Below are 12,370 nucleotides of genomic sequence, written 5' to 3'. Positions count from 1 at the left end.
ACATATCATATCCCATTTTCCGCATCTCTATCTCATGCATTTGTTAAGCAAATGCAGGTTTCTGTACGTGAAATTGATTCGTGATAAAATAAATGTAATACATTTTTTTTGTAGCTGCATGTCTTAGATACTGCACTGATTCAGTTATTCACAAAATGTTCACAAACATGGCAGGTATGTCATCAGCGTAAAAAAAAAAGGCGTGCGAGAGAGCGGACAATATAAGCAGTCGTCACTCCACGAGTCTCCCTGCTATCCATCATTACTAGATACTTTGTTGGATTATAAAGCGGTGACCGAATATCAAAGAAAAAACACATGGGTGCAATTATTTTCCAATCATGACCACCAGAGAGGACAAGGAGTAGCCCGTTTCGTCATGAGAAATGTTCCTGTACAGTATAATCAACTGTCGACACACAACATGCTTTGGAGAACGTCAAAGGGACGTTAAGGTTATGAGCTGTGGTTTATATTGCTCCTATGTGCAGTATTGTAATGCAAATACATCACTGAAGTGCAGTAACTCCACAGATTTACTGTATCACCAAACGAATGCTAATACTAATGCTAAAAACACATTATAACTTTAAAAAACGTCTGACCACATTTTAAGCCTCTCTTTGTGTTCTCCATCAGTACTGTCTCCATTTACATCCAAAAGCCTAAAACCTTTTGTTCGGAATCCAATATTTCTATTCAGGACTCACTCTGTGAATAAAATATTGTGTCACCTTTGACCCCTGTGGTTTTACCCTGTCTTTTTTCCCCCCTTTCTTTTCCCTCTCGTCTTTACCTCCCTTGGGGACGATTCTCTCGTTCGCTCACTTTCTCTCGGCTGGGATTTTTTTCCACTCCAGGGAAAGATGGCAAGTATTTTTTCCTTTACTTTCATCCATCTCCTCTTGTTCTTGAGCCTTGTCGGTCCAGCACGACTGGCCAAGCCTATTCTTGTCCTTCCTATTTATACCTGATTTTCAGCCGTTTGTGCCAGACTATATTCTTTACAGTGCCTCATTTCAGTGCAGTGTAAAACTGTCCACAACTGTTGCTTCAGTTTGTCCAGTTTTACAAGTGATGTTGGTAAATTATTTCCTCTTTTGTGATTACCAACCCCTCACTTTACAAAGCTACCTTGCTTGATTAGAGGGATATGGCAATGCACTGTTAAATATTCAACAGCTGTTCCATTCCGCCCCATGGAGCCGTTAGCCTGTCTAATATTAACCTGCGTGGGAGGAATATTAATAATACTTTATACCTTTCACCAGTTTCTGAAAGCCTGATGGCGGACAAGTTTGATGAATATGGCTACACGTTCATTGCACCGAGGTAAGACTGCACATTATTGCACAGGATTACATTTGCCGAACAATTGAAAAATAAAGATTTATTTTCTTGCTTGTATCATGACGACTATGACTCAGTATTGAGGCAAATTTCAACCTTGTGATTCACTTGTTTTTTTTGCTTACATGAATTATTTTGTTTCCCACAGGGTGTACTGCAAGGACTTAAAGCCTCCTGACAAGTACAAAAACAACACCGAGTTCCTTGTTGAGTTCAACGACTACATTGACACAAAGACTCCCAACAACCCCATGTGTGAGTATCAAACATGAAGAAATGTTCTCTAAAATATGGATCATGCTCCTTGTGCCATGGCTTTTATCTTTTATTCTGGATATTATTATACTCTGCAGCACACTTAGACCTCATTCTCACTACTGACTCTTGTTTGCATCTCAAAGAGCTGCTAAGCTTTGCAGTGTTTGCTATAGTATGTATATGTGAATGAATCTCAACCATCTGGCTTGGCATTAAGGTGTGCATTGAACATTTAATGGAAGAGAGCCAACTGAAACCTATTCCCAGAGGTCTCTCTTTCCAGTGAAATACAGGTCTGGCTGGATGGTTTGGTGTGCATGACCAGGCAAAGCTTTGTGATGTGGAACCCCTGTGTTCGTGTTACCCATTTGATGCTAACTCTAAAAGTCTGACCATCACACGCCTGAGTGCACATGTGTGAGGCAAGTCGGCTTAGATGTGACACACACGCGCTCGCACACACACAATATTCACCAGTAATATGCCTTCCACACCCCACCTATAGCCGCTCGACCTCATCCAATTACTGTGTGTTTGTGAGAAAGAGCAGGACACGTCAAGCCAGGAGCATGAGAGGAGCAATAAAACACGAATCAGGGGCCGGCGGACCTTCTCCCAAACATCTGACCAACGCATTAACATCCTTGCCTTTTCTTGTATACACTCATTGATATGCATCACATACTTTTTTTTTTTTTTTTACCAATTGAGTAAAACAAAAGGTCCCCAGATATTAATAAAAGATATCCTTTAAGTTTGGTTTGGCAATGTCAGTTTGAGAACTTAGTTCAGACATCTCAATTGGATCAATCCAATAAAACTTTTCACCCAATTGAAATATTACTTTCACCATTATTAGCTGCTAGTTTAATAGAGTCCATAGGGAGTTCAGAGGGAGAGAGAGTATGGCCCATGTGGACTATTGGCGGCTTGAGTATCGTTACACACTTTACTTGGTTAAGCCACTGCAGTGGCGAAGAAGTTGAAGTACATTAGGAATTCCTGGGCTGCCTTCAATAAAGGATTCCTAATGAAAACCACTGCACGAGGAGGGAAGGTGGAGTAGGGGGGGAAATAAAGTGTTACACCAGCTGTTTTCTCTGATGTGTGTGGTGTGTCATAAAGGTTTGAGGAGATGGTGGGGGTTATATCGGCAAACCTCGATGTTAATGGACTGAAGCAGATCGTCGGAGAGTTCAAAGTGTCGGGCACTGCCAAAAAAATGGGCAAACTGCTTTTACAGACTGTTACGTTTGTGATGTGGTCTTGTCGGATGTCTCGAAAAAAATAATTTGTTACACCGATACCAACCCACCAACTCCACCTTGGCAGCATCAGGCACATTTATCAATAGTTCTTGTGACTTTAAATACATATTTCATTCCTTCTGTATCACTATAACATTGTGTGCGTGTTGTGTCTGAGATAGAACCTTTTCTTCACAGACCTTCCTTCTTTTCAAAAGACAAAATTCACATCTGTTGATGAAATGTGGTTCTGTTCTGTTCCTCCAAGGTCTGACTTTGATTTGATTTGACCAGCCAGAATACACAAAAATAGTAGTTAACACGTTCAAGCTCAAGTGATGTTCTGCCATTTAGGTAATGTGGAGCTGGTGAACCGATTGCTGCTGGATGCTGGTATCACATCGTCTCTGATCAAGCATTGGAAAGGAACCGATTTGCAGTAAGTGATCTCACTTAACCATCGATGCTTTTAGCCGCGATCCATCAAAACAAACTTAAATGTGGCATCGATTGTTTGTTACTCAGCATTTGGTATTGAATGTTCTAGTGGAAATTGAATACAGATGGTTCAAGTGTTTCAGCACCACCAGTAAATGTCATGCAGGCATAAAGCACATCCCAGATACTGTATGTAACTGTATTTTTTATAGCTTTATCTTCTCTGCTTGTCAGGCATGGTGTCTTGGCCAGATTTGTTGCCACCGATGGAGGGATCACACGGGTTTACCCCAAAAGGTACTTGTCAAGCTCATGGGAAAGAAGGGTTGATTTAGAAGCATGGGAATGATAATATGTTAAGGATTATATGATAATGAATAAAAATGTCATCCGCTAAGAAAGCTGCATCATTCCCATGAATCGTTTCTATTCTATTAATAACATTTTGAACATTCATCCCTCCACCCATTGCCACTTGTTCAAGTCTATCATGGTGGTAGCAACCTAAGCAAAGCAGGCCAGTTATCACCCAAACTTTATGAACATATGTGAGGGGTTGGAATGTAGATTAACTGGTGAATTGAAGGCTTAATTTTAGTACTTGCATCCCTCTTCTCATTGACAGTCCAGTACACTGACCAGTGGTATAGTAAACTGGATTACCTGCAAATTCAAAATCAGAGAATTGAGAATGGTCTTTTCGAGAGACAGGGAGGAAAGTAATGGTATCATCTTTCTAAAAATGTATTTCACCATCATATTCTCAAAGGTTATTGACAACTAGAAGCTTAATAAAAGGAAAGTGTGAAGGGGCCTGACACATGTCTCTGAGGTACCTCAGAGGAAAGATAATGACAGTCAAAGCTGCTGTTATTGAAAACCACTCACTGTATTCTTTGATGTAAAGATAACTTGAACTACTACAATGTATAACTACTGATGCCAATTGAGTTTCAATAATTTCATGGTCTGTGGTGTTGAAGGCAATGCACAGATTAATCTGGACTATTGGGATTAATGTGGAAGCCTAAACTAATATGGCTCATTCATTTATAAGCATTTGAGTTAATAAGTAAGTCGGACTACAAGACGTGGTGTTTTCTTTTGAGGAGAGGTTTGATAATGGCGTTGTTTGTATGCGTTTGTGTTTTGCTTCGTATAAATGTGTTTGACAGTGCTGGGTTTGACTGGGGTGAAGAAGCGGAGACGTACGAGTCAAGTTTCTACAAGAGAAGTTTGGAGAATGATCTGTACATCTTCACTCCAACACCCTACCTCTCTAAAGAGAACAGTGAGTAAAAGCCACCATAAATGTGTGTGTGTTAGTGTGTTTTCCTGTATCTAAATGTGTGTGCACATATATACGGCGTTCCATTATTTTTTGTTCTTGCAGCAAGTGACGACTCAGTCCTGGTGAGCAAAGCAGTAAACCTTGATATTGATGGTATCACACTCAAACCAGCTGGTAAGGACACACACACACACTCGCACAAATTATACATTTATTTACACATTAATACTAATTTCTCAGGTTTTCTCTCTGCCACCAACATATGAACACATTGACACTTACAAGTATGTGTTTTATTTACAACACCTACATTTGCAACTCTATGGCCTTAACCCTATTCATGCCTTTTGTATCTTCTGATACACACACACACACACGTAGATATTATTTACAGACAGCTACTCCTCATTTGTCCCTTTCTCCCTCTCCGTCTGACATAGACACACAAACACACACACACACTCGCACACAAACCACACATCAAGTTGTCTCTTCTCCTGTGATTCTTGGCCAAGTTTGCATTTTTGAAGTTCAGAGAGTAAAGTTGACACAGAGGTTCGACATGATCTAGGACAGGGCTTCCCAAAGTGGGGCCCGCGGTCCAAAGTTGGCCTGCCAGATGTTTGTAGAGCAACAAATTCGAAACATTATATTTTAAAAATACAATGCAATACAACAGGCGTTTGCTTTTGGCCCGTGGACAACCATAAAGTTTCAATTTGAGTGAAAACGTTTGTGCACCCCTGATCTAGGATGTCTGGCTTTTGTGTTTGATCCCAGTGGTCGGTGTGAAGTTGGACATTAGTGCCTGGATGGTGAGCTTCATCAACACCACACAGAAGGTCAATGTGAGTGGATTCTATCTTTTTATGACGCTTCGCACATCCCACAACACTTCTTCCACATTATGACTTTTTATAACCTTAACTGCTCTGCTGTATGTTTTAGTGCAATGATGAGATCTGTGGCTGTCAGCGAAACGATGTGGTAAGAGCTTTGATTTATATTTACATTTAGCTTCGAGCTATTATTTATGGATATGACATTGGTTTAATCTCTATGTTATTCCAGTATGTAGACTGTGTCATTCTTGATGACGGGGGCTTCCTGGTGATGTCCAATCGAGATGAACATATTGATCAGGTGGGTGTCTGCATTTTACTCACACTCACAAAGCTAAAGGCCAAACTTTATTCAGGTAAATACTTGTTATGAATGGCTTTATCAGTAATTTGATAATCATTCATCCATGCTTTATAGGTCAGGTATAAGTAATTAATAGGAACACATGTATCTATTTTGTAATAATGGTATAAATGTTGGTTATTCATTAATCCATTTTTCATGGGTGTTCTTTCTTACCAATAATCCATAAAACGATGGCGCACACACAGACCTTTAGGACAAAGTAGACTAGTAGATGAAGCGGCCTTCTTCAGAGCATGAAGAGAAATGCAAGTCATGTCTTTTGTATACAGGAGTTGGCAGGTGATTTAAAAAGTGAAATAATAATGAACTGCTTGAGTTCCCATATACATCTTCTTTGACAATATGACGATGACTTTCAACAGGTGAAATGGCAAAGAATACAATTCCACAGCTGTTAGTGAAGTTACAAGTTCTGTGATATACATCATATGGTCCGATCCCAACATCTCACCTAAGGCCTTAAGCCCTGAACCCCTCAGGGACTTAACTGACGTCACCCGGTAAATGCTTGAGTGTGAGAGGCTGCAAGGGCTTGAAATGGTATAAATACGAATGAGAAAGCCCTTTTGCGGCAACATATCACGTTACCGTGTCGTGTAGTTCTCTGTAAAAAAAAATCTTCCAGACTCTCACCTTACGGGGTAGACGAGAGGTAATTGTCAAATAATCAATACTCGTTTCTGTCAAAACAGCATCTTTAAGCAAAATTAAAAGAAATGGTTAATGAATATAATAGGTGTGTAATAAAGCCTGTGGTTGAATTCCTTATTTAATTTGTTTGTATGTATCATAGTTGGCGTAATGATAGTGCTTGGCAATGCCATATTCCATGTTCCCTTTGTTTGAGTGCTCTTTGTTTTGTCCAACACATGCTGTTCGGCAAGCAAATAGATTACTGATGTTGTGTTGCAATTTATGAACAGTTTGAGTCTTTTTGGTTTTTGTTTTCAGATATGGTTTTAGACTTGAGCAACTCCGATCTTGAGGATGTTTTGTTTCCAGTGGTTTGGGTAGTTGCTGTTATAGTGGAGGAGGGTATTGCGTTCCATGGGCTTCCTGTAGATCAAGGTGTGAATGCTTACATCCTGATGTGGTCCAGAAAGTCTTGATGTTATATTCCAATGGGAATTTAAAAAATGACATATGTCTGAAACATTTTGAGTTCTTCCATTGTACAAGACTTCATGTAAAAACCTGTTCCACAGTATGCAGTGTGCTGAATAGATTATTGTCTATTCTGTAGATTACCTCCACCTCCCGGTGTGACACCACTCGGGATGTGCAGTATATGTTGGAGCAGCCGTTAGCAGCTTCCCTAGTCTGTAGGAGGTAGCTGTCGTCAAATCTGAAATTATTCTTTGTTAAACACCAAATTAAGCATTTCAAGTATCAGTTTGTTGGTGGGGTCTCTTTGGCAATACTGTACTTGGAGATTGAGGTAAGGTGTATGTCATTCAGGCTACAGGTGTATAAGCTAGTAAGTATTGTTGCGTTATCTACTGTGTCTTTCAACAAAACAACAAAAACTCTAGGTCAACACTTTCTTGACCCTAAATTGAAATCTTTATTTTTGTAACCATTAACAATGAGCTCTCACGCTCAAAATACTTTTTGTTCTGTATGACGAGCTCAGCTTGTCCCCAAGTAATATTTAACTGGGATCCGCCAAACCTCTCGTCAACTTCATTCTCCTCATCAATTTGCCCTTAATAACCCAAATAAAAAATTAACTAATGAAGCCTCTCAAACTCAATTTGACCCATCTTAACACACACAAACACATATACAAACATACATATGTAAGCGTACACATGTGTCCCTGTTACCCTATGCTAAATGCTAATAGCGGGTCCCTGCTGTCGTCTGAGTAAATGTTTTTTCATGCGTCCTCGGCTCCTTCCTAATCAGGCCTGGGTGTGCGCTGGATAAATCAGGGGCCCTCTGAAGTTTGGCAGCAGCACTAAAACCCAGGGACCTGAGGCCTTGTTTGGAGAAGGCTATGTGCCCTCAATCATATTTCCTACAGGAGCAAAGTTTCTCTCTCTGTAAGCTTCTCGCTTGCTCTCCCTCTTTATGTCCCTCCTTCCTTTTTCTTTCTCCGAAACCCTCGGGGAGTCTGCAGCCAACAGGGCTCTGACTGTTAATTCATTATTTGTTTTACTGCACAGGGAAAGGAGAGAAGGCTCCCTTTACCTTATAGATTGGAAGATTTATATATCCTTTGGCCGTGAGACTAAAGAGGAATGGATATGTGTAGGACGGCTTGTGAATGGTGACCTAACAAAGTGGAAGGAAAGGGATAGTTTGCATTTCCTCATGCACACACACACACGCACACATGTATGTCTTTCAGCACACACACACACTTAGATGAGTACTACTAACTGGAGATACTCCCCGCTGGATACACGAGTACTTAAACACTCCCATGCACACGGTCATGTCACACCTGCCGAGACAAACTACTTCCTCTTAGCAGAAATTTATGGCTGCCCGGTGGATTGTGTTAATCAGATTATACTGAAGTCCATCATCCTGGTTTGAGGGTGATTTACTGAGTTTGTGTGTGTGTAAATTCCCTGTGAACATGTATACACATTCTTAATTGTTTTTGTGCATGTGTTTCGCATACATTTAACAGTCCTAGGTTGACTGTATAAAAGTGTTTAAGTGCTCTGTAAAGGAAAAATATTGAGGGAAACCTCAGTCGGTAACCTCAGCATTTTAAAGGTGCTCATAAGGAGGGTTCAAACACTTCCCTGACCTTTTATTACTGAAACAATTTCCGCTATGAAATTAGGCCAGTGGTTCGCAACCCAGCCCAACCTTTTCTGCCGGGCCCCCACCCGCCACCACCGACATGCACCCACATAAACACACTCACACACACACACACACACGTCCTTTGCTTGCAAACTCTTGCAGTGTTATGAGTGACTGAATAAACGAGATAAGTAGTCACTTTTAGAGCAGACGCATTAACAGTGACGCTCATCGTGCATCTTCTAGATGTTTTACTTTTGTAACAACTTTCAACACATTTTTCAAAATGGCCTAAAGGAATAAGAGATACAGTATGTTCTTACTTTATTCTAGCTCAGAGTTTTTCAGATGAGAGTTGGATGAGAAGTTCGATACCACTCTCGTGTCGGTACAGAAAATATGAAGCTTCCCCCAGCTGGTGGCCATAATAAAGATCTTATTTTTTAGGCCCATGGATCATATTCTTAAACAGATTTGTGTATAATCGACTTACAACACTGTAGAGAGAGAATGAAGTGGGAGAAAAGGGCGCTACAAGCCATCCCTGGGCTCCAAGACAGAAAGGCAGGAATGTGTACAGTATGATGTGTTATTTAATCATTTTCATCTATTTCTTCGATGTTTGCCTGATCCATGCTAAGTTTTCCTCTTCCTGTCCTTAGATCGGGCGCTTCTTTGGTGGTATCGACCCGATCCTCATGGTGAACCTGGTCAACTCATCTCTGTTCACCTTTAAGAAGACCTTCGACTACCAGTCGCTCTGTGACCCCGTGAAAAAGGGCAAGACGGATGCAGGCCTGCGATCCGTCTACGTGGTGAGTTACATAAGCCAGAGACCGCTCACACACGACCATTCCGCACTCGCACAAAGAACCACCCACATGTGCACACCCACACTTACATGTTCACACATTTTGATAGCCACACATTTACATTTACTCAGTTTTCCACTGCAAGTACAAATGCAGCCATTCGTAGCCTTGCCTGCTTGCTCACACACTTCCAAATGGAAGTCCAACACACACACACACACACACACACACACACAAACGGTCTCTCACCAGGGAGCCATAAATCTGGATGGAGCAGATGAGAAGGGAAGCAGAGGGTATGGTGAAAGCGTTAGAGTGGGAGTTTGCAGTAACAGGATTAGGTGGTCTAGCATGCTTGGCCAACACACCAAGTGATGTAGAAAGAGGCACTGTTTTTCATCACTCACAAAACGTATACTTCCAGTGAAATGATGCAAAGTGCGTGCACACATGTCAGTGGTCCTGATGAATTTCTCTTTGATGCTGAAATGCCACTACAGGGAGTGTTGGATAGAGGCTCTAAGCTGATACCTAAAGTATTTATTTACAGATGCGAAAATTGACAATTGAAACCATGTAGTTTCCCCGACTTGCACCACAAATGTTTACAGCACGCTCAAGTGATCCAGGTGAGATGAAAGGTGCAGTTATTTTCTGATCAAAGGCGCCGTCGACAGCCGGCGATGCCTCGAACACGGTTAGTTAAGAGCGGCTGATGACTCAACACGCAATCAACTGAGGAGAAAGGACGGAGCACTCTTTCACCAAAACAAGACCCTCGCATGCTAACCATAATCAAAGCAGCATGTTGGGCCTTTTTATTCAAACCGTGTGCTATTTTGTTTTTTCACTAGCTATTTGTTGACATTTATCCTGCCATCTGTTGAAGAGGATTGTGTTCTAATTTCCTCTGAGGGAAGAAATTAAAACCTCTGGACATTTTGGTCTTTGTGCCTGGCAAAACTGGACGGTCTGTAAACCTTTTGTAAAAACAAGCAGGATGTTCGACTGCTCAACCAGCTTAAAATGATTTGTCTGAAGATTATTATAGACTCGATGTTGTCTTCCTCTGATATTGACTCTCCTTTTGTTTCTCCCTCTCAGCCCACAATTGCAGATATTTTGAATATAGGATGGTTCGCGACAGCTGCAGCCTGGTGAGTCGTTTTTTTTCTATCTTTATATATACATTATAAAAGCCAATATTTGAAGTCCTTACACTCAGATCCTAATGGAAAGCAGGCAAGGATTTGTTTCCCCAAAATGAACATATAGCATCTGTTTAATAGCTGAATTGTTCCCAGGACAGTAAACATTCCACAAAATCTTCCCTTGATTTATTAGCATTAGCATTTTACACAGATGATTTATCGTGGATTATGTTCCAATAAATCCAGTCATTTTTCATCCCTGGGTATGTTTTTGCTCTTAGGTCAATACTGCAACAGTTACTGGTCAGCATCACATTCCCCAATTTCCTGGACGCAGGTGAGTTCTCGTCAATTTCACACAGAGAGAGGAATAGCGATTTTGAGGTTTTCTAAAGTGTTTTTTTTCTTGCAATATTGAGCCAGCTCTGGACTGTCTAAATGGCCTCATTATGGAAATAAAAAGCACATCAAGTTTTACTTTGACAAAGCATGAAAAGGTATTGAACACGAGCATTGAGCCCTTGTGTGTACCTTCAGTAGGAGTCAGTGAGCCAGCTCTGACTTAATGCTTAAAGTCAGCCGATGCCTCATTTGTTTGGAATGGAATTCTTTTAATCCGCGCTAATTACAATACTTTTTAACATTATCATTACTACCATTTATTTAACTATGTATTCTGTCATCCTCTGCCTCCCCCTCCTCACACATACCTGCACATTCCAGGTGCGCTAATGCATGCTTCCATTTCATCCTTACTGACCGCCAGAGGCAGTGCTTAACACCTTTTAATGTTTGTATGTGTCGGATTTCTTTTTCTTTTTGAAGTGACTGCTTACATGAATACACCTTGTGTGTCCTTCCACAGCCGAGATGGATGAGGAACTGTCGGACTCCATGCTCAAAGAGGTCTGCATCACAGAGCAAACTCAATACTACTTTGAGACCAACAACTTGTCTTTCAGAGGCACCATCGACTGTGAAAACTGCACCAGGTACAAATATCCACTTCTCAGCTACACACCAGGCATATAATGTAGCCTGTATATATATATATATATATATACTTTCAGGGCTGCTACACGTTTTCTCTGCTGCCGGTAAAGCTATCGACCGTATAAAGAGGCTACGGCAGGTAACAATAGAGGAACAATAGTTCTTCTTCTCCAGTTTCTACTTTTTGTCACAGGCACCTGAAGCGCATTCCCAAACGTCAACACTGCAGCCTAAGAAAACATAGTATCAGTACTTACATTTAAATGAAATATCTTATTATCTTAGCATTTATTTTCTCTTGTCTTTATTTGGTATTGAGGTATATCAACCTAAGTAACAGAAAGTAATGTAGTTGCATTACTTCTACATTGTGACACTTGGATGAGGTTACTTACTACATTTTTTATTTTTTAACAGGTAATTGTTAACTGTATCGGATTACATTTTTATAGTACCCTCCCAACCCTGTTCACATTAGGCCTACAGAGTATAGTTAAGGTCCCAACACTTTCCCTGACCTGCAGTGATACGTTAGCATCCATGACACACAAATGAAGTCCCCAGAGGTGGCACTAAGAGAGGGCTGTTAAAATTCACATGCCATGAAGGTGAAGTCAAGTCACTAGTGTGGACCACCGTCTTGCCATGTTCGTGTGTTTGATTGTGCACACGTGTGTGTACGTACGCCATTTTTTAAGGCCCCCTCGTGCCGGCTAATGGAGTGCCTGCCCGCATGCCGCGCGGCGTTCCTGCACATTAGCCGCACACACGTTTCTTTTTAACGACCGCTATAAAAAAAAGGCAGAGAAAATCATTTGTGCACCAGCGACATGTGGGTTACGGTAAAGGTCCTGGAGG

General features: G+C 41.0%; 1 protein-coding gene across 3 annotated transcripts in view; it reads left to right on the top strand.

The window, feature by feature from the left end:
- The window catches only part of cacna2d1a (calcium channel, voltage-dependent, alpha 2/delta subunit 1a), an 88,377-nt gene that overhangs the window by 65,245 nt on the left and 10,762 nt on the right, over nucleotides 1–12,370 (top strand). For 2 of the 3 annotated variants that reach the window (XM_029461491.1, XM_029461490.1), the window contains 14 exons: nucleotides 861–869; nucleotides 1,272–1,332; nucleotides 1,499–1,605; nucleotides 3,210–3,294; nucleotides 3,528–3,590; nucleotides 4,469–4,584; nucleotides 4,687–4,758; nucleotides 5,365–5,432; nucleotides 5,533–5,571; nucleotides 5,656–5,727; nucleotides 9,219–9,371; nucleotides 10,473–10,525; nucleotides 10,801–10,856; nucleotides 11,385–11,511. In XM_029461491.1, coding sequence (XP_029317351.1) covers nucleotides 861–869; nucleotides 1,272–1,332; nucleotides 1,499–1,605; nucleotides 3,210–3,294; nucleotides 3,528–3,590; nucleotides 4,469–4,584; nucleotides 4,687–4,758; nucleotides 5,365–5,432; nucleotides 5,533–5,571; nucleotides 5,656–5,727; nucleotides 9,219–9,371; nucleotides 10,473–10,525; nucleotides 10,801–10,856; nucleotides 11,385–11,511 — 1,081 coding nt within the window. The remainder of the gene's footprint in view (nucleotides 1–860; nucleotides 870–1,271; nucleotides 1,333–1,498; nucleotides 1,606–3,209; nucleotides 3,295–3,527; nucleotides 3,591–4,468; nucleotides 4,585–4,686; nucleotides 4,759–5,364; nucleotides 5,433–5,532; nucleotides 5,572–5,655; nucleotides 5,728–9,218; nucleotides 9,372–10,472; nucleotides 10,526–10,800; nucleotides 10,857–11,384; nucleotides 11,512–12,370) is intronic. The other variant, XM_029461492.1, reaches the window with a different exon arrangement.

Source organism: Cottoperca gobio, chromosome 23 (assembly GCF_900634415.1).
Source record: "Cottoperca gobio chromosome 23, fCotGob3.1, whole genome shotgun sequence".
Lineage (NCBI taxonomy): Eukaryota > Metazoa > Chordata > Actinopteri > Perciformes > Bovichtidae > Cottoperca > Cottoperca gobio.
The sequence above is the reverse complement of the archived record's forward strand: the minus strand, read 5'-3'. Positions and strand labels throughout refer to the sequence as shown.